The sequence below is a fragment of the Ctenopharyngodon idella genome, chromosome 24, assembly GCF_019924925.1.
Source record: "Ctenopharyngodon idella isolate HZGC_01 chromosome 24, HZGC01, whole genome shotgun sequence".
NCBI classification, from domain to species: Eukaryota; Metazoa; Chordata; class Actinopteri; order Cypriniformes; family Xenocyprididae; genus Ctenopharyngodon; species Ctenopharyngodon idella.
Genome location: NC_067243.1, coordinates 11649071 through 11671989, shown reverse-complemented (window position 1 = coordinate 11671989; position 22919 = coordinate 11649071). Strand labels below are relative to the sequence as shown.

General features: G+C 38.2%; 1 protein-coding gene across 2 annotated transcripts in view; it reads right to left on the bottom strand.

The window, feature by feature from the left end:
- Positions 1-22919, bottom strand: part of ntrk3a (neurotrophic tyrosine kinase, receptor, type 3a) — a 221842-nt gene that overhangs the window by 9916 nt on the left and 189007 nt on the right. For both annotated transcript variants that reach the window (XR_007928346.1, XM_051884523.1), the window contains exons 13-16: positions 16339-16469; positions 13330-13502; positions 11437-11680; positions 2928-3086 (exon numbers count right to left, since the gene is read on the bottom strand). Coding sequence is in view for 1 of the 2 variants with exons in the window: in XM_051884523.1 (XP_051740483.1) it covers positions 2928-3086; positions 11437-11680; positions 13330-13502; positions 16339-16469 (707 nt within the window). In the remaining variant the exon portion in view is untranslated. The remainder of the gene's footprint in view (positions 1-2927; positions 3087-11436; positions 11681-13329; positions 13503-16338; positions 16470-22919) is intronic.

Below are 22919 nucleotides of genomic sequence, written 5' to 3'. Positions count from 1 at the left end.
CCAGGCCAAGGTCTTCTGTTACATATTAAGACATGTTCGTATTTTCATATTTCATATTTTGTTGATCCTGGAAAAACATTCTTGTCCGAAAATTTTGTCCTAACCCTATCCCTACCCCTAAACCTAACCCTATCCATAAGTTATCCCTAAATTAAGAGGGAAACGATAGGTGAATAACACTGATGTAAAAGCAACTAACCCTGGTTGTAAGCCTAAACTTTACATAAACTGTAAACTTGTCCCTCAAATCTGATTGGTTGATCGGAATGATGTTGCCATTTTTTTTTACTGGGATTTCAAATATTAGTTTTTGTAAATCAAGTTCAGACTTAATATGAAGTAATGTGACGTGCTATCAAAATTCAGAGTTTCATTTCTAAATTATTATATTTATACACTGAGTATTTTTTGCTCCGATTATAACACAAGTGCATTTCAGATGCTGCGAGAGGAATGTGTCCTGACAACACAAGAACCGACTGATGTGTGGTTTTTGTACAACAGACGTATTCTATCATTTAACAGTTCTCTGTTTCTGTAGAGAAACCATCTATAGCCTTTGTGTTATGATACGCAAAATGGGACCATCTCATGAAACTGAAGACATTTGCCTCTGTGGATGGCTTCGTATCGACTTTTAGAAGAGACAGATGATTGTTCGCGGTCCCTTGTGTCCACCGCGCTGACTCCAGCTAGAGGATGTCTGTGTTCTATTGACTGAAAGTTTGATTTAGTTTCTTCCACCGACAGCAATGACAGCACACGTTCTGATGCAATACAGTAGCCACCAGCCCTCTGGCAACAGAATATGGAGCAGTGCATGTGATTGGTATTCAAGCCCCTTCAGTGCATAATACAAAAACACACATCTTTCTTGCATAAATCGCACAGCACCTATAGATTATGGTTCACTGAGTTGATATTGATAATCTCAGTGTGAAGTAGTGCTCAAACCAGCTGTGAATAGAAGCTTCAAGAGAATCGCTGTCGCTTTTTCACTTTTCACAGCTTGGGAATCTGAAGTGGGGAATGAAGTATTTTCAGCACATCCAGCTGTGTTTGGTCAGCAGAGAAAAACATTAACACACTCTCACATAGACTCTCTGCATTATATTATTAGTGCTTGTTTATAAATGTGAATCTCATGATAATATATATATATAATATATGGGTCAATGACTTGACGGGTCATTTTTTTGTCCAAAGGCCTTAATAATAATAAAAAACAAAGATACGACATCCAAAGTATGTAAAGTAGTACAACTAGATTCAAAAGGTTTTAATTATATTTTGCTACATATAAAGGTATTTTATAGATTTTGAAGTGTCAAAAGGTCATTCGGTTTAACCGCCCAAAGGCCAATACAGCCATTTCATTTGTGATTAAAATATCTTAAAATGTAATAAATATATGTATTTTTTATTCTGGCATGATTTTATAACATCATATATCAACATAGTGCAAAATGGTATTAAAATTATGTGTAGAAGTCATTGCTTTATGAGAAAGAATGTCTGGAAAAATGAATGTCATTGATGTCATTCGGAGTAACCAATATAAAGGGACCATTTTGGATCAAGTCATGTGGTCAATATCATGGATGTGACATCATTCAGATGCCTGCAAAGGACCACATGGTCATGAAGCAAAATAATTAACTCTCTCTTAACTATTTGAAAAGTTCATGCACTTGCTCATACACATGTCCCGAAACATCAGGTAATTCGGTACAACTGCAATAAAACATTGAAAATGTTGTAATATTTCAAAAACTTGTACTAAATATAAAATGTTTGACTGTCATTTTGCTAGCTAGCTAGCAAGCTAACTAGCTAGCTAATTAGATATCAGCCTGTTAGCATTGTTTGAAAATATCTTCAGTCAGTATTACCAAAAGTGTCATTCGGTAAAACCAAAATTTTGGTTAAACTGAAGGACTTTTTTGGTGACAAATTTTGTCCATCATTGTTAACACTTAATAAAACTTCCAAATTAATTATATCTCCATTATGTTTTTTTTTTTTTTTACACTTTTAAAAACCTTATTCGTCAATGACCCATATATATATATATATATACTTCTAATATTATAACAATCTATATTCACTCACAATGTAATTTCTTTTTCGTTGTACACAAAATCCCAGTAAACATATGTGGATATTTGTTTGCAACATTTTGTTTTGAATGCATAAATGAATGCCCAGTTTAGTATCAGTAGTGAATACAACATTATAAGGCTCTTGTCTAACCATAACAACATTTAGTTCAATAGTGGTAATTATGAGATTTATGTGAAAAGGTAAATTATAATCTTTGCTATTCAGACACAATGGAATAGTTTGAGAGCAGCATATCTATGTGTGTGTGGCTGTTTGGAGTTCATCCAAACCTTAGTTGTGAAACGTTACATGGAGAAGAACAATAGCCGAAAATTAAGTAGTGTTGTTCCTCATTAACACGACACACGAGGGAATATGTGTGCGACGAAAAAGCTAACAACATGACATTTCAACATGTGTACTTCCTGCTCATTTCATAGGAAGAAATCATGTTCGAGATTAGCTTGAGTTACTGTGTTAAAAGCCTCACCACATCTACCAGTCATTATGTTGTGTAATTTTGCTCCTTTAGTCAACATTAGCCTCAAGACTCATTGTGTATCTCATATTGCTACATTATTTTCACAATCTAGTTCCAGTTTTTTTTGTCCAGTACAGACATTCTGTCTCCATTAAGCTTTTTATTATCATCTCATCTAGGCAATGGGTCTTTACACCTTGCTTTCACCTACGGCAGTCATACAGTTGTGGTTTACTAATAACGCGTGACCAAAGCTAGCCAGAGGGCTAGCAAACAGCTAAAAAAGAAGATTTCTTTCTGTGGGAGGGATTTTTCTTTATGGAAACCGATAAAATGAACATACCTCATTATTTGCCAGCTGAAACCATGGCTGTTTTCCGTAGGTGAAGATTTCCCAGAGGATGACGCCGAAGCTCCACACGTCACTCTCCGTCGTGAACTTCCTGTACATGATGCTTTCTGGTGGCATCCAGCGAATGGGTAACATGGTGTGTCCTCCCACCTGTCAGGGCACCAGATCATGATTATCAAAGACAGTCAAAGACTAGTGACCTTTACAAACTCTCAAAACTAGCATTGTTAAAAGTCCCCCCCCCCCCCATAGCATTTTCATAGCATTTTGTAATTTCTTTAGTACGACACCAAGGACGATAACTATAATGATAATTATAAAGTTTCAATAATCATTGTAAATTTATGAGAATGGAGACGTCCACACCACAACTATAGACACAGCATTTCATAATTTCTTAAGGCCTGATTAAAACAAAGAACAATAACTATAATGATAACGGTAATTATATAGTTCTATGAGAATAGAGATGATGACACGACAAGTATAAATTTGCAAAAAATGGCAAAAAATTAATAATACTAGCCTAAGTTTGATTAACATTAATAATATTTTACAGGTTTTGTAGGCTGCTGTCACTTTAAGACTGAATACACTGATCTCATATACTGATACATGCGCTTTCAATTCTCAATTTCTCAATTATTTACATTCACTTAAGACATAAATGACTGTTTATGAAGACACTCGCAAAGAATGCCATTTTGACACATAAGTGTGTGTATTTGCCCATTTAATCCCACTGAGTTCAGTACTCAGCGTCTGACAGTGCACGCATATACTGAAATGAGTTTTCTTTTGCTGCTTGTTGCGCTTTAACAGTTTAAAGTCACTTGTTTTTAAATAGCAATGCTTAAAAAACACATGCAAATGATAAGCTTTCGTGACGGAGCAGCACAGCGACATCACGTAAGCGTGTTAGCGTGTTAGAGACGAAAATCTTTACCGTTTGACAAATCTCTACCAGTTAATCATAATCTATTTACAATATTTGTCGAGCTGTGACCCAGAAAACTGAGAAACCAGAAAAGATGGAGGAAGGGAAAACAAATATATCCATTAAACGTTCTTGACAGCTCCAAATCATCAAAGGCCATAAATAAAGACTCCCTCAGGCCTTCCCTATGTTAAGCGAGATATTAATCGATTAAAACAACGAGACATTAATCATCTCTGCCCTGGGCCAGCACCGGACTGGATTGGTTTAGAATCTATTTCCTCTTCGTGTCTGATGCTTGTGTTAATTACAGCCAAGGCAGGACAACTGAGAGTGACGTTTCAATGGCGGCTGCGTGGTTATTGCGGCTTTCAACTCGTAAGTGGCGACTGCGTATTAATTACAAGGCTCATTAGTGGTTTGCTCACATGGGGGTCAGGCTATCGACTGTGTGCAGGAATACAAAGCAGCCTGCGGCGTAATGTACATCCACAGACTGCCTAATTTTTGCTTTGTAGGATACTTATTGTGCTTTTATTTTTATCATAAATGCATTTAGGTACAAAATAGACAATCAGAAGAAAAACAACTATAAATGAGGTTATGGTAAAATGTTCATTGGCTCTCGTCCCACAATGCTTTGTCAAAAGTGTATCCTTGGCAACAGGACGTGTCTCTAAGCACAGTACACTGATGTCAATTTAAGAATTAGGAATATGTGACCATTTTCGATGTTTAACGATGAATAAATCATTGTTTATAAAATAAACAACAAAAAATCTAAGGTTGTGTATCCACGCAGCTCACAACTCATTTCAATTTGCAAACTGCAAATGACTCAGAATAATGAGAGCAAAAATATGAACGTCTTCGTGATTAGGAAACTATAGAGGCATTGAGATGCACTATAATTAAAGGTCTGGGAGGTTTTTTCTCGGCGTAATGTCTTTAATGTAGGGAACGATAAGGCAGCATAAGACTGTGTGTGTTAATCAGCTACGCTTCTGTGATTCTCATTCGCAGCCAGTTCCTCACAGAGGAGGAAGCTGTCCCACAGGCTCCAGTGATGTGTGGCAAATATCCCTCCCCTCGCTGGCTCGCTCTTTCCCTCCCGCCTCTGCCCTTTAGGAGGTGTAAGCAATATGCCAGTCCTGCTGCGGTCAAACAACACTCCTCTTGTTCCGTGAGATGGAGTTCAGGGTACTACTGGGCCGCTGCTAACGCTCCCCATGCGTGGGCAGGAACTGCTCCCTATGGCCATACTGAACTGCTCGCCTGGCTAACTCAGCCCACTTTAGCTTTAGCGCACAACATCCTTGCCAGGAAAAGTCAGCCAGGGATGAAGGTAATGAAGGTATGATCACCATAATGGACATAGATAGAAGGGAGAGAGACAGAACAATGTTTGGAGAGCTTGAAACAGTCTAATATGGCGCTAACTGTATTAGCTGCAATGCTAGCAACTTGCTGCTACCGTACAAGGTCCTTTCTCCCATAGCCTGATTAGAAATTATATAGAAAATAGCTTATGAAAACATCACAAGCTAATGGTCAAATGAAAGATTTCTCTTTCTTTGTGTTTTCAATTAGCCTTTGATTAGAAAGCTAAGAGCTACATTTTAGATCAGGCATTGAGAGAAGGTTGTTGAATGAATAGCATACTAGCATACTATTTTTACTTTTTTCTGCCATTTTGAAAAAATAGTAAGAGTATGGAATTCCAAATTTAGCTGCCAAAATAGCATATTACTTTTATTATAGAGTGCATTAGTGTCTAGATAGAGTAGGCCAGTGGTTCTCAAACTGGGGTATGTGAGGTGACAAAAGGGGGTACGCGAATAAAACACTGAGTAGTTCATTTAATTCTACCTTAAAATAATATTAAAACCGAGCATGTTTTTTTAACTGCCAAAATGCCTTAAATCCAGTACATTTAATCAAATTACCTCATCATTTGCAGTCAAAAATTACTGTATCCACACAAGCAGCATGCATATGATAGATTGCGTGCAGTCTGCTGCCTTAAATCGCGCTAAATTACTCCCGTTCTCGACAATGCACCTTTGTAAAAGTGGGGATTTAGCATTTACTCGCATGAAGAACAAATAGACACAGATAGTGGATAATTTAGATTCAAGACTCAAACTTTCTCCGATACAAAAACATACCTTGTGTGAGTTCTTGTATTTAATGATGATAATGAGCAAAAATGCAATTGTTCCCAAATATCCACATGACTGCAAACGTGACATTATTATACAACAGGTCAAAAAAAACCCGTACATTTTAAACACAGTACTGTCAGTGTTTACTCTATTTTGCAATGAAATAATAGATAACGAAAACCACAGCAGAACTACAACACGTCTGTTTTGTGAACAATTCTGCAGCTTTGAATGAATCGTGAGAGTCAATGATTCAATGATTTATTCACAGACACTTGCTTCATTACTGAATGAATGACTCGATGACTCACGCATAAAAACAGTGACTTGCTGCCACCTACTGGCGGTTTTAGTTTAATATTTAAAAGTTTTACTTAGTTTTACCATCATTGCATATTTCTCTACTGAACATTTTTATTTAAAACATTATTTATTTTATAAAGTTATTCATAAAGGTAAAAATATGCACTGGAAAATCAATTTAGGGGGCAAATATTGTCCCCTAATGGTAAAGGTGTGACTGCAGTCTAAGTGGAAAAGAGGGGGTGCGCAGAAGGATGGCAGTCCCTTCAGGGGGTACTCCATGCTAAAAAGTTTGGGAACCACTGGAGTAGGCTATAGATATAGAAGGAATATATTTTACATTTATTGCAAAATATGATTATACATGCAGATATTTAAATTGATTCGTCATTCGCAGTGTTTCATGGGAGTGACTGCGACGCTAAAGAGTTTTGTCGCAATTCTCTTGACTGGGGTAGATTTCTTTGCAGAATGAGTAATATATTTTTTTTACCAAGAATTTCGCTGTTACACATGATTATTTAAAAAATAAGTTGAAATAATGCAGACTGATGGCTTTGACAAAAGCATATACCATTGATTAATCTCATAATCCTTTTGTAGCTCTTTAAAGGTTTATAAGCTATTGTTCTATAGAGAAATCAATTCTTCTAAATCAATTCTTCTATGGAGAAAATGAATGCAATGTTTACTTCTGGAACCCGATTTATTTTCTGCTGTAAAGAGTCGTATGCTAATATACTATTCCGAATTTAGCCAGTGCCAATGTCCAAATACCTTCCTATTTTTTAAAGTTGCAATGTTTAAATTTTAGCGGCATCTAGCAGAGAGGTTGCGAACTGCAACTAACGGTGCACACCCCTCCCTTTCGGAGAAGCTACAGTGGCCGTCTGGCTGACACAAGACAAAGATGTCGTCGTCTGAGACAACAGAGAATAGCCTGTTTGAAGCAATGAGGTTTCTTCTTCTAACAAAGAACAATTTCTGCTTCTAATAAACCAGACAACGACTACTACTACTATTTTGTGCGTATTCAACATAGTGACTATGCAAGCTGCCTCTAAAAACACAAAGAACAACATAGTGACTAAATGCGCTCTGTAGAGTGTTTGTCCGTTTAGGGCTGCTGTAGAAACATGCCAGACCTGCGGTGTATGAGACAGAAATGGCTCATTCTAAGGTAATAAAAACATAACGGTTCATTATGTAAGGTCTTTATGCACCACTGAAAACATTTATGCATATTATATTGCATTTCTGTATCAATAGATCCTCCCAAATTTTACACATTGCACCTTTAAAACCAAAAGACATAGGCTATGTTTGGTATGGAATACTACCCTAATACTAACTAAATGTGCAGTATACACTGTATCTTGTGAGTGGTATCCAGTTATAAATTTGGAAATTAAAACTGTTATTTCTCATTTTTAGTTCAACATTTAGAAGTTGGATCAAATGAGTTAAAAAAAATTGCGGCTATTATTACACAGTTCAATAGTCACACTGGAAATGTAAGGTCAAGTCAAGTGCACTGCACTGTGGGATACAGTGTACTCCGTTGTATACTGCAATGTATCTATAGAGAAAAGTGCACTAAGTAGGCTACAGTATATGTAGTATGTTAGTATGCTAATCCAAACACAGACATATTCAGTGTTTTTGTTTAGTGAAACTATTTGTGCTCGAGTGTTTGGGAAATTGAATCGATTGTATTGATTGAACTTCCATTCATCTGAATAGCTTCTCCCGGATTGCTCCCCCCATCTTATCTGAGGTGGAACGACGAGACTGCAGATGCATGTAAATCAGTCTGCGGGGCTTCGTTGAGATCAGAATGAGAACTGGCAGGGTGGTGACAAAAATGCCAACGCAATCTGAAAGGGCACAGATGAAAGGCAACACAATTAGCGTCTGGAGGGGGGAAGAATCGTAGACGAGGAGGATGGGAATCACATAGCGGTAATTAATGCATATTAAAATCAATAGCATGTTTGTTTCAATGAACAGCTGACGAGAGATGATGTCATTAAACGAGTGCTCGTCAGAAGTTAAAGAGCGTTGAGGAAATAGACATATGTGGTTAGAATTTCAAGCAGTTTTCAGTCTTACTTAGCTAGTTTCAAAAGAGATTGCAATGTACCAGCCAAATATGCATTAACAGATGTGCATAATGTATAATGCCGAGTGAAGGATTTCTGTTCTGGGTCTATTAACTTGGTTACCCATCAGTTAATGGAGTATTCAACCGCAACAAGTCCTTTAACCACATATGAGAACTGTCTAGCTCAAGACACGGATGGGTTTGAAGCAAGATAGCTCAGTTTTGCTCTGCCAGGTCTTGCTGGCAGGAAGTTGAGGTGTTTGGTTCCTACATTATGGCCCTCAGCGCAAATTTACACTGACAAAGAAAACCTGAGTAACTCGAAATCGACTACAGCTTCTCCTTCTGCAAGTGAGATTATACGCCACCATCATTACATGGATGAGGAAGCCAAGCTGTTGATGAATACTGACTCTGGGCTAACTGACTGCGTTCATTCCCAGGAGACCACCTTGTAGAGGTTCTTTCTGGAGAATGAACACATCAGAATGTCACCGGTGTCAGAGAAGATGGGCTGTTGGATGCCATTTTGGTTTATATATGTTCTGAGAAGTGAGGCGTATGTGCCTATTGCAGTTAGGAGCTACTAAGAGAGACCTGCAGATCAAGTTTGGGTTTATATTATAACAATTTGTGTAAATCAAGGAGACTCAACTCCGAATAGTGATAAAGGCTTTGTTTCTGAAACCTAATGAGATGCTTCCTACATAGACAGCCAACTTTTAAGGCTACATGCTAAATGATATCAATATGGCTGATTTGAAATGCTCTACTGGCGCATAAATATAATTCTGCATGGCAGATTTGACTCAAAGTAATCCAATAGAGCTTAACGATAATCCTAAAAATACATTACAAACACAAACAGTGGATGAAATAGTCCATTTTATTTGTTCATCAATAGTTTTCTGTATTGAATGAAATGCTTTAATATATCTCATGCTACTCAGCTTTATGCATCAATGCCAATTGTCTTGTAGATGCATGGACATTTAGGTTTGCCTGTGCAAAACAGTCATGGTTTGGGTTACTTCCTGTTTGTTGGGAACAGTAAATTGATCGCTGTCTCTTCTGTGCTGCAGAGTGCAACCAGCCATTTCACAGTGCCATTAAAATAAAGTAAGCCACAGAATATATTAAGTGAGATGAGATGCAATGGTCTATTTGACATTTACTGTTAATGTAACATATTTCCTCCATTGCAATTAGGACTGATGCTCTGGGAACAGAAACAACCCATGTCTACTGAAGGATCTGCATTTAGAAATATGTTACTTTTGAGGAACATGTCTGTAAACAGCTTCTGCTTTTTGGTCATCAGGTTTATTTTTCCCTCTAGCGTATTCAAAATATTTTCTTGCTTCCGGTCACTTTTACATTGTCCACCTTGGGGAAAGCAAGGTTAGACAATTTTAAGCATGAAATGATCATTTAAAATATTATATTATTCTAAAATAAAAAATGTATAGAGAGGGGAAATTACCCCTTTAAAAACACATTAAAAAATATTTTAAAAAAACCCCACTTAAATAAACCAAACTTGATATTTGATGTGGCTTGTTTGTAATACATAGTATGGCATTTGTCTCCTCAGTTCAAAAGTCCACCACAAGCCACCGATAGCATCAGTACATATGCTGATTGAGCTGTTTGCATTTTTACTTTGGCTCTTGAATCATTCCTTCACTTCTGACAGTGAGGAAAATTCTCATTTCACTTCAGTGCCCTAAAAATGGGAGTCACATTCAAAGCAGCGAGATGAACAATCATGTTCAAATCAACTTAATCTAGTCGAGCGATAGAGGAGCTCTGCAAATTCCGCGTCACCTCATTCATCCTCTTGTTGAGCGCTAAGTGAAGACATACATTTTAATTCATTTAGGGCCCTCAGCTTGCAAATTGAGCCCTCTGTCATCTAGGCCAAATCTACCGAGAGGCCCATGTCTGTGTCAAGCAAAGACACGATTTTGATTGAGGATCTTCTGTAGAAGCGCAAATGGGCCTGAAGCATATAATTGAGCTTGAATGAGTCAGAATTGTAGATAAGTCTGAATTCATACTTGAACTTTTAAGGAATAGTTCATCCAAAAATTGAAATTTCTATAATCATTTACTCACCCTTGTGTGGTTCCAAACCTATATGACTTTAGATACCTAGCAGAGTGTCCAAGCTCTCTTTTCCCTACACCAAAAGTGTGTCTCTGCATGGTCCCCATCCACTTTCATAACACGGACAAACAGCAGCTTGTACATGCTACTAAATATCTCCTTTAGTGTTTCACGCAAGAATAAATAAAAGTCATATGAATTTGGAATGACAGGTGAGTAAGTGATCACAGAATTTTGGTGAACTACTACTGTATATCCCTTTAAAACTATACTCCTTTCATTTAAATATGGTTGTGAATACACAAATTATGTTTGTAAATCTACAGAATTATTCTTGCAAAACACGAATATGACAAATGTATTTTTAAAATACCCAATAAATGGTCATATATCATCAAGGCTTGTATTCAGAGCTCTGTGTATGATTTAGATGTTGGTCAAATGTCTAATGGGCTTTGTTTGTATTTATGTTAGTATCTTTAATACCTTGAAATTAACTTGAATGAACAACTATGGTGATTTTTTTTAACCTTGTCCTTAATTAACACTTGGTATGACTAATCTAACGACTGTAAATAAACAATTTGATTAAGGTCTTTTAAAACACTAAAGCAGCTGGATATATCAATATTACAACTTTTCAAAAGTCATTAAAAATGAGTAATTATGCATTCATTTATGGATCCATCATACGCCACAATTGACAATGGGTTAATTTGTGTTTTGTGGATATTTGATGACTAATCAATGAGCTAAATACAGGTTCAGACTGTCTCAGTGCTGTATAATTTAATATTTTATGAAAGTTTTTTCTACCAACTTGCAATTTTTGCTCAACCATTTATTTTGCTCAAGCATTTATGAAAACAAAACCGCACTTACCCGATAGTAGTCAGTGCTGTAGATGTCTCTTGACATTCCGAAGTCTCCGATTTTCACGAGCAGCCCGTTGCCCACCAGGCAGTTGCGTGTCGCCAGGTCACGGTGCACAAAGTGCTGAGACGCCAAGTAGACCATCCCTGAGGCGATCTGAGTGGCTATGTGCAACATCTGAGACAAACCCAGTTCCCCATTGGTCTGCAGTGGCTGTCCGTCAACCAGGATCATTGCATCTGGACCATGAGCTCTGGAAGTCAGAATGACCCAACTGATTTAAGTTCTGTCACTTTGGTCCCAAAAAGTATTTGAGTGCTTACAACATATTTAAAAGTAAATAATTCTTGCAGTGCATTAGATAAGAATTAAAGCTATATTCATGAATGCAGAACAAAACAAATCAATGCAAAATTAAAAACAGCTAATGCGGCTATTCAAGTCAATGCAAATTACCAATAGATTACTTTCCTCTTCAAAGGAACCTAATACTGTATGATACAATTTGCATCCCTGTCAGTTTCCTCTGCCCCTTCATGAATCTATCACCTTATAGTGTCATTACGTATGAAGCAGTTTTGACGAAACCTGTTATCCCCCATAATCCTGCTAGCTGGAAAGAGAAAGCAATTTCTGCTCTTTCGACAGAGCCCTGTCAGAAACCATGTACACCTTTGTATCCACCTCCTATTGCTTGTTCAATACCTTTGTGGAAGGTTGTAACCTATCAATCACAGTCAGATGGGCCCTGCTGACATCACAAAGCTGAATTTTACATCACAAGTACAAGAAAACGACACATAACTGGTTTATGCAACTTTCTAATGCAGAGGTCCCCAACCATTTTGTCATCTGAACTTAAACTCTTATTTGAACTAAAATATTACCTATATTGCTTTACCAAAAAAAAAAAAAAAAAAAATCAATCGCTACTTGCTAGAAATATGAAATTTCTAAACTTTTGTGAGTAATTAAAAGCAATATATAGCTAGATCTAGAATTTTCGATTTATTATATATTTTTTTTGTCATTCATTTAATTTTTTTGAGAGAAATTGTCCTGTGGTGAGACATCCAAACTAAGTTTGTCACTGAAAGACCATTAAAAAAAGGAAAAAGTGATTATAACATTAACAAACCTATACATAAACCCATCATCTCTTCTTAGTTTTTGCATGAAATAAACATGAATGAACATCAGAAGGTATGTTCTTTCAACCGCGGAAACACGTCAATACACACCTTTTTCACACCCAAATTCAAGTCCACCGACGTTAATCTACTAACTCTCCTGTCTGGTTTGTTTGTCAGACAAAATGGCGGATTCGGCGTTATGATTGGTCAGACGGCCTGTCAATAAAACTCCCGCCAAAGGGTCAATTGGTAAAGTCATTGCGTCACTGCTCCGGTTGCTATAGAAACTGTCAGTGTTCTGAGACGCAAGCTTATGACTGCACATGCGCATTGACTGGTCCAGCCTGAATCGTAAGCTTGGTGAACAGCTTTGGAGAATTTGATGTTTCCCCATTCAAAGAGATAGGAGCTGTACTGCTTGACTGAAATAATTTCAAAGATGGCCGCCGAGTGATATGACTTGCCTTAAAGGGATTTTGGCATCAACTATTTAGATAATGTCAGAGTAAAATGTTATATTTTGATTGATTTTAAACATTGGCCTACTACAATTCCATCATGAAACTCCAGAAAAATTCTGGTTGTCTGTATCGTAAGAAGTCCCAGACCATCACATTGGAATTCATTGGGTCTATAATTATGTTCCACTTGGTCTGTGACCTCAATCAATAATAACTGATTCCCTTTGTATTTGAGATCATTTTACAAAGCACAACAATTACTACATTATGGCATAATGTGTGTGTGTGTGTCAATCCCATCCACAAACCTGAGGAACTTGTTGAGATCTCCGTGTTTCATGTACTCAAAGACCATGATGAGCGGGTCACCGTCCACGCAGACGCCGTAGAACTTCACTATGTGCTCATGCTGAAGATTGGTCAGCAGCTCGGCCTCCCGCTGGAAGTCTTTCCTCGCCGCAAGGGTGGGGTCCTTCAGGGTCTGCAGAGAAACAGAAGACAGAATGTGGATTGCATAGGTCAAACTCATCTGCATAGTTTTGACTTGGAGGAACCTAATGAGAAATGAGTTTTAGATCTCTGGAGACTTTAGTATCTTGACCAATCAGATACATTTTTGGGATTTATTCTGAAACATCAGACATTTTTAGACAAAATATATTAAAAATGTTTTTTAAGGCAGGTTTAAAATATTAATTAAACACACCAATAAAATCATTAATATTGGAGGATATATTGTGGATATACAGGAATGAAATGTGCCTTTGCTATTATTTGTTGATACTCACAGTACAAGTAAATTAATTAAGGGAGCTTAAATGAGTCAGTCAGTAATAAATAATTCAAGTGAACAATTAATCAGGTTAACGAGACTAACCTCTCCAACTAATCTGTATCTAAACGGATCCGTCTCTAATGGTTTATAAATCCTGAACAATTTACAATCTTATACAATATGCCACAAACCAATGGAGCATGCTGAGCTATTTTTGACAATATATTTAAATGCATATGTTGGTTGGTGGGTAGGTGCACAAAATGTAGATGAGTTGACACAAATATTATATTGTAGATGTCTAAAATGTTTTAAATCATTCAGGTAACATAACAGTTCACATATATTTCAGAATTTTAAATGCATGGCCAAAACCTCGGGATGCCAAGGAAGATGCACAAATGACCAGCATGACGTCTCTGATTTGCTCGTGCCCCTCTTTGCCTTTTCTGGAAGATTAAATAGTTGCCTGTACACATCCGTCTTTTTGTCATCTTATATTCTGTCACTCACAGAAAAATAACCCCCCTTTGTGGCCTTGGCCGTGATATGTCAATTGGTTTCCCAGACGCTCTTGCAGCCAGATGCAGCATCACGTTGTGTTTGTGAGGAATCGCTCCTTCAATTATGTTATAATTGCGTTTCGCCCTCAGAGCTCGCAGTTTAATTTTAATTAGAGCTACCGTGGGTTAATCCATATCAGGAATTGCAGAGAGGTTCATGCGTTCGAGATGGATGAGGGAACCAATTCGCAGATGGCGAAGTATCTATCCCTATCCATAATGCTTTATTACCCCTGTGTTGCAAAATTGGCCACCTGCACAGGCTGGAGAGAGCAGAGGGGACGAATCCAGCACCACCTGGGGGGCTGTCACTCGTAATAAGGGTCTGGAGGTCTTGGGCATCAGGTGGAGATGGGGAGAGCAAAGGTATGAGAGAGACGCTGGCAGCTCTTTGGCCAAAATACAAGGAAAAACTTGACCTCTCTGAATGTGAGTTGGATGGCTTTCAAACAACAGCTGCTGTGATGGAGCTCTATGAAGCCAATGAAGCCAAGCAGCTTCCCAGAGGAATGTTTTATTGCTCTGAGGTTGTTCTTTCAAAGCTTAGGAGACTGATTTAGCTTTCATTAAGTATCAACTTTGCCTCAGACTAGATGTTTCTCCTACAAATCCTAGATGAAAACAACACAATTGTTGAAATACAGTGGGAGTATAGAGCTATAAAATGAATGTGGGTTGCATAGCTCAAACTCATTTCTCATTAGTTTCCTCTAAGAACAGCAAGGTTTGGTCTTGGAGGAACCTAATGAGAAAAGAGTTTATTGAGATCTCTGCCTTTTGATTGAAGACTGCAAAACTGACAAATAAATAGACATTAAATAATAAAGCTAAATTTACTAAAACAAGCTCTGGTCAGCTGCTTTTTTTAATGGCCAGCTCAGTGACCATTGTGTGCCAAAGTTCATTTGCTGCTACCATATGTGAATTGTCCAGTGGCATATGTTGGTGGGTGGGTGGGTAGGTAGGTATGTTGGTGGGTTGGTGTTTGGGTAGGTATGTTGGTGGGTAGGTAGGTATGTTGGAGAGTGGGTGGGTGGTTGGGTAGGTAGGTAGGTATGTTGGTGATTGGGTGGGTGGTAGGTAGGTAGGTAGGTATGTTGGTAGGTGGGTGGGTGGGTCGGCAGGTTGGTATGTTAGTGGGTGGTTAGGTAGGTAGGTAGGTATGTTGGTAGGTGGGTGGTTAGGTAGGTAGGTAGGTATGTTGGTGGGTAGTTGGTTAGGTAGGTAGGTATCTTGGTAGGTGGGTGGTTAGGTAGGTAGGTAGGTATGTTGGTGGGTGGGTGGTTATAGGTAGGTTTATAATATTTCTTAAATGATTAATATTATTTATAACATAATAAAGCTGATAATTCTTCTAATTTTTTCCTCATGTAAAAATCCTATACTCACAACAAAATACCAAGTATATGTTTGACTTCATACTTCAACATGTCAGCATCTGTGAAACCTTGAAAAGTTTCTACATTTCTAAACTGACAGATCAACTGAACACGCTTGTAGATCAGCATTGATCTGAAGACCTCCTTCAATAGATCGCCTCAGCTCACTGGATACTGAGTTCCTTGACCTTGGTGAACAGTCCCATGTGGTAAACCATGTTAAGGCACTATCCAGGAACTGTCTGCCCACAGCGGTGACTCATTCCACTCCGTCTATGTCATGAAGACTAAACCACAGCACTGCAATATCTTAATACCCTCCCAAACCTTATATCAATGCCAAATATTAAACGCTATTGTAGCTGATCTCTCCTCGGAGCACAGCAGAGCTCTTTCCATCATTGATCTTAGTCAACAAATCCTCCACCACCAAGACATCTAGCGATCGTTCCCCGAAAGAAAGCCCTCTCTGGCGGGCACAGGAGGATCAACTTTATATGTCATTCGAGGGGGCTGGAAAAAGGGGCTTGACCTTTCGAATGAGTCCTGTGTAACTGGAGAGCGCTATGGCCCTGCAGGAATGGAGGGATCATCTCTTACCTTGACAGCCACCAGCATCTTGTCCTTAGTGGGGCTTAGGTTGTAGCACTCTGCCAGGAACACCTTCCCAAAGGCCCCTTCGCCCAGTTCCCTCTTGAGCACGATGTCTCTGCGCTTAATGTGCTGTACATCTTGAGGGGAAAAGAGAGAGAGAGAGAGAGAGAGAGAGAGAGAGAGATTGAGTGGATTGTGTGACAGTCTACCTGCGGGCAGTGCTGCAAAACAGAGATTGAGAAATGTGTGAATTTCATGAGTCGGATTGCTGTCACTCAGAATGATCAGGTAACTTAAAGGAATGTGGCACCAAAAACCAACTCTTTTATGACATATAGTCATCTTTACGAACAATTCACACAGAAATTTGTTAAAATTATACGTTTGTGAGATTTTATTTCCAAATCATTTATTATAATAATAATTATAAATATAATAAAAATTACTATAATAAATTAACATTAAATATAAATTTAATACATGAATAATAATAAATTAATATATTTATTATTAATATTCCAATCAATTAAAAATTATATCAAGTCCTAAATATGTCACATTGAAGGCAAATGTATTGTAAATACTATAATTTTGTGTTTACATTGTAAAGGGTAATGTGAGGCAATGTAACCTTTCAAAACATGATGCACTGAAGCAACCCTTTGATGTAATTTGTTTTTCAGCGTTCATGTACTTATCGCTTTTAACCTAGATAGTTTCCGTGATCTCTGAATGCATTTGATTTAACCCGACTGCTAAAATGTATGCCTGTTGTGCATATTTACACAAAATACACACACTTTTGCATTGTTTTACATCAAAATCTTTGTGTGAGCTCCCATCGGGGGCCGCAGTATGAAATGATCTAAACACAGGAGATCTGAAACAGAGATGAATGAAGTCACGGTTGGTCCACTGGGCAGGGTAATGGAGCAGGAACCAGTCTGCTGCCGGTTCAAGTCCCTGCTGAGCCTTACTACAGCTCTGCCCTTGAGTGAGGAATGTAACCTCACACACCCTAATAAATATCGCCACAACATTAGATACGGCAGGTGCAGATAATCTGCAGATCATCTCCTGTCTGACTTTGATGTACAGATAATCACTGGATGTTATAAAGTAATCATATGGTCACCATGAGAAATGAAAGCAACCAAGAAAAACTTTCCAAAAGGTGGTTGTTTTTAGAGCACTGTCAGTGGTACTGTATGTTTGAGGAAATGCCTTGCATTTTAAACTCACACAGTTATAGCTGTTGCATGCAAACTATATCACAAACTTGTCCACAGCACAGTAGCAACACAATAATGCATTGGCCGTACTTTTCCATGTAACCTTTCCTAATGTTGCACACAAGTTGATGACCCATTTACAATACGAATAGAAATGTCAAATTGAGCTGATTTAAATGTGGCTACCGAAGTGCAACTCGTCATGATTTAAGGCAGCCTGAGCGGGTCTTTAATCTCTGTACCTTCCACCTGCTTCCATTCCCATCTCCCAGTCTGCTGCGAGGCAGCGAGCTCCATATGGCCGACCACGACGGCATCTGGTATTTACTCCAAACAGGAGTTTTGGATAAGCCACCGTCCAACATCAACACTTACTGCCCAAAGTTACGAGTCATTCTATTTTTTTTTCCAGCAGAAAGGCTAATTTTGTGATGAAAAAACAAATATTGATGAATGGACAGCACTCAAGGATAGCCTTTTGTATTAGCTGGCAAACGCCCCGTTCTTTGTCTAAACAGAGCACCTAATCAGCAGAAACATATTAGGGACAATTTCATTTAGGGCTGCCGAGGCAATTGCACTTTGTGGCAGGCGTCCAAAGACGATGGTAAATATTTCAGCACACTCGATTGTACGAGTCTCCGTCGCAGAAGGTTTTTTCCACAATGGCACCGGTGGAGATTAAGACAAAGGATGGCGAACACATGCATTACTTCCAAACTAATTAAAAATCATTTATTTAATCACGACAGAAAAAGACGGCAGTAGAGAGGTTGAGACAAAAAAAGAAGAAAGAGAAAGGCTTTTTCTCCATTTCCTATCCTCCATTTTCTTGTGAGTGATAGGTTCACAATTAGCAGGTGACGGGTGCACTGGAAACGTTTTCAGCTTGCAGCGCAATTAAGAAAGTTACAAATTGCGCGGCTAATTGTCTTATTACGCCAACTGTTGTGTTGCGTTCACCTCACAGGTTGCATTGTGAGAGGGCACGCAGGAGAAGAGGTTACCCACGCTAGACGTCTTCTGTCTAAACATAGCGAGCAGCTGGGAATACAGGACATCGACTTCATCCTAATTAGGCCGTTTTTCCCCTCACCGCTTTCCTGCAGATGTTTACTTGGTCTCGCTGAAAATGACACAACAGACCAAACCAAAGCTGATTTGGGTTCAAATGCATGTAAATCGCTGTTAGAAAAAACTAAACAAAAAACAATACAAAAACAGGGTTAGGCTGGACTTTAACGAAAGCAACGCTAAATGAATCTGAAAGTGCACCTGTTTGTTTCCAGTCAACCACAAAGTCATTTCCTCCAGCGTGATGACTTAATGCACTTACAACTGTTATACAAATTATTCCTTTTAAAATGCTAAAACTCTCTGAAGTCTGAGAAAAAAAATAAAGTAAACAGAAAAAAAAAAAAAAGGATTGAGTAAGCGGGAAATGGAAAATCTGGAGCATTGTTGCTGAAAACTTGAGATGATTTAAGAATCTTTTTTGTAATTGCTTCAGAACTTTGTGAATCAAATTCAAAATGAATCATGAGGCACCTGAAGATCTAATCCCTAATTCCTGCTGGATATTTTCAGTTTAAACTAACATGTTGGGCCTCTTTACACCTGGTCACTTCATGTGTTTTTACTGATTGGATAGCTATCTGACTTGTTAAAATGGTTCCATTTACACTTGGCCACATAAATGTGTCTCTGTAAAATGAATACAAATCTGATCTTCAATTCCTGCGCTATATCCCGTTGGCCCGAAGAGATACTCAGCTACTCATCTGTGGCGATGTGTGTTGCAGTAGCGCTGTCATATCTGGCTATAACATGTCATATAGCCTATAACATGCTCTCATACGTTTATTTTTTAACATTTTGACAAGAGTAAAATTTAGATACCAACAACCAGATGCATTTACACTTGTCCAGTTTCATTTGGAATGCGTCTCAAAGCACCTTCTGAAGTGGTTTGAGTGATTGGATTTAAATCCATCTCAAAAGAGTTTCAGAGGGTATTTACACCTGGTCTTTTCATGAACGGATAGCTAAATAAATTAATAAATAAATACTGGTTATTTTAAAATTAGGATTTTAAAAATAGGTTTCATTTTTTATGCAATACTATATCATCAATGCAATGGGGTAACATTTGGACAAAATATGACCCAGATTTTTTTTTTTTTTTTTTTTGTGAGACTTGCCAGAGTCCATTGCTTTTGAATAAAAAATGTGACCGGTGCTGGCAAAATGAGTCAGAATGCGCACAGGCTACAGGCAAAACAAGTGAAAAATATCAATTTTGGTCGAAATTGAGGTTTTCACAAAAAATTTGTTCATTAAGCCCTCGTCTAGCGATCCCAATGCTCCAAATAGCAATTAAACATCTAAAAGTATCTTTATTTGTACGTTTTCTGAGAGGAATACCTTTCCTTTGACCATGAAAAATGCCGTTTTTCTCTGCTCGCTTCTGGACGACTGGCGCTTCCCCTCAGCACAAGTTTGGTATCGTTGTAAAGTGCAGCATTCCAACTTTGTGAATATTAATAGTGAATTCTCGATGGCATGAGTCTGAACTAATGAAATGTGATTTTCAAACTCATGCTGATGTAAACAAAACGATCTTACTCGCGCTGACTGACAGATCCGAAGCCGCACACAAAGACTCAGACAGAGCGTGATCCCGATATAGCCTATACATATACACAGAATTACAGTATTTCAAAAAATCTGCCTTGGCATGTATTCCAAGTGTAAGTGAACGCTTGGTTAACTGTTGGGGAAAACATCTGATGTGTAACATTATATTTAGATCCGTGTGGTACAGTAGCTCTTAGGCTGTCTGTTTCATTAATGTTAATCAAACAATTGTGGAATCGTGGAAAAAAAGATGAATACATTTTCCCTATAGAAATTCCCAAATTTGGTGGTATTACCAGGGATTGGGAACCTTTAGAAAACTTTAACTCAATTTTTCTCAAAATTGATTTTGCTGACTCTATTGACTTCAAACAGGTGTAGCTCAGTCATTTTTTGCCAGATTCCAACAAATCATACATCATTTTGAAGGTTTTTTTAATAGAGGATTTTATTTATTTATTTTTTTAAATCTGCTCATTGCGACTCATTTTGCCAGCACGGGTCACAAATAATTGACCAACTGATTGATTGATCGATCGATTAAAAAAAAACATCATGAAAGCTAAGTATTGCATCAAGAGATATCGTTCGCCCAATGTTTTAGCCTAATTAAAAATAACTCGTGCCTTGAGAGCAACACGCCCAGAGCCCCGTGTGACAAGGCCACAGGGTGTGTTTTCAAAGATGTCTAAGTGTTATTTTTTCACAGTCTCTATTAAACGAGCACATGTGCTATACAAGCGCCCTCAAGATACTATTAATAAAGCATGGGGGTGTGCAACCATTTGCAGGCAAGGTTAATGCGAGCCTGTCTTCTGCGGTGTCCCTGGTTGCGTGTTTACATCCTTTGCTTACTATCGGGACTGGCTGTCAGAAGAAGGCCCGCTAGGACTGTTGGAGGGGGCCGTGGGACGCGTTCCTGTCTGTAAATGCACACACACACCCTCTCCCTGTCCATCAGAAGACAGATTGCAGTGCATAGACACACCCACTTGACAACCATGTGTCCTACATACAAACGACTGTGCCGCTTCCTCACTCTCCTCCCCCAAGAAAACACAAAGCATCTCTAGCTCACAAATCCGGCCTGCTGTGAAAATCTCAGCAAACTAAATGCAGGTAGGTTTACATAATTACCACAAATAAAGTATTTTATATATATACCGATCAGGCATAACATTATGACCACCTTCCTAATACTATGTTGGTCCCCCTTTTGCTGCCAAAACAGCCCTGACCCCTCAAGGCACGGACTCCACAAAGTAACATCCTCATGGATGGAAGGACCCAGTGTTTCCCAGCAGAACATTGCCCAAAGCATCACACTGCCTCCGCCGGCTTGCCTTCTTCCCATAGTGCATCCTGGTGCCATGTGTTCCCCAGGTAAGCAACGTACATGCACCCGGTCATCCATGTGATGTAAAAGAAAACGTGATTCATCAGACCAGGTCACCTTCTTCCATTGCTCTGTGGTCCAGTTCTGATGCTCACGTGCCCACTGTTGGCGCTTTAGCGCTTAAATGTTATTACCATCAATATTTGCATCAATTTTTGGACAAGATATTGTCAACACTGTATATTACACTGCATTTTTCCAAAATGTAATCTACATGTGACATATGTAATAAAAAATATATGGCTTGTGGCTCATGACTGTTAAAACCCAGACAACAGCAGGCGGAATGCATGCTCTGTGTGGATGTTCGCAGACACAATACCACAGATATCAGGTATGCATTACTATGATAAATGTCTTTCCCCAGGTCTTTCCTACAGGGGAGTTTCAAATACAGCATGGTACAACAGATCTAAACACACCATTTTAAAGGCCTAAATGTCAGCTGAACAAAAAAATAGCTGCAAGATGAATTGCCTGCTTCCTCTGTTCTCATGAGAAGACAAATGTAATGCATAACAATTATACTGTCTCATACATTTATATTTAAATGAAAAAAAAAAAATATGTAGAAGAAATGTATAAGAAATCAAGTGTTACAAAATGAATCAAACTATACAGTTTATGCACTATTGTTAAAAAATCTTTTTTATGTTTTTGAAAGAAGTTTCTTATAGGATTAGTTCACTTCAGAATAAAAATTTCTTGATAATACTCACCCCCATGTCATCCAAGATGTTAATGTCTTTCTTTCTTCAGTTGAAAAGAAATTATGGTTTTTTAGGAAAACATTCCAGGATTTTTCTCCATATAGTGGACTTCAACGGCTACCAACGGGTTGAAGGTCCAAATTTCAGTTTCAATGCAGCTTCAAAGAACTCTACACGATCCCAGCCGAGGAATAAGGGTCTTATCTAGTGAGAACATTGGTCATTTTCTAAAAAAAAATAAAAAATTATATACATTTTAACCACAAATGCTCATCTTAGACTGTTCTGCGATGCACCGCGCATTACGGAATCACGTTGGAAATGTGGAAGTACCGCAGTAGGGCGAAAAACTCCATCACATTTTCTCTTCCAACTTCAAAATTGTCCGACATCGTTGTTTTACCTTTTTTTGTAAAGGACGTTTGACTTAGTCTTAAACACTTGTTTGGTACTTCCGCCTACACGCGTGACGCGTGACCTTTCCAACCTGATTGTAGTGGGAAATTGACTGTAATGTGTGGCGCATCGCAGAGCAGTGCAAGATGAGCATTTGTGGTTAAAAAGTATATATATTTTTTTATTTTTTTTTAAAAATAACTGATCATTTCACTA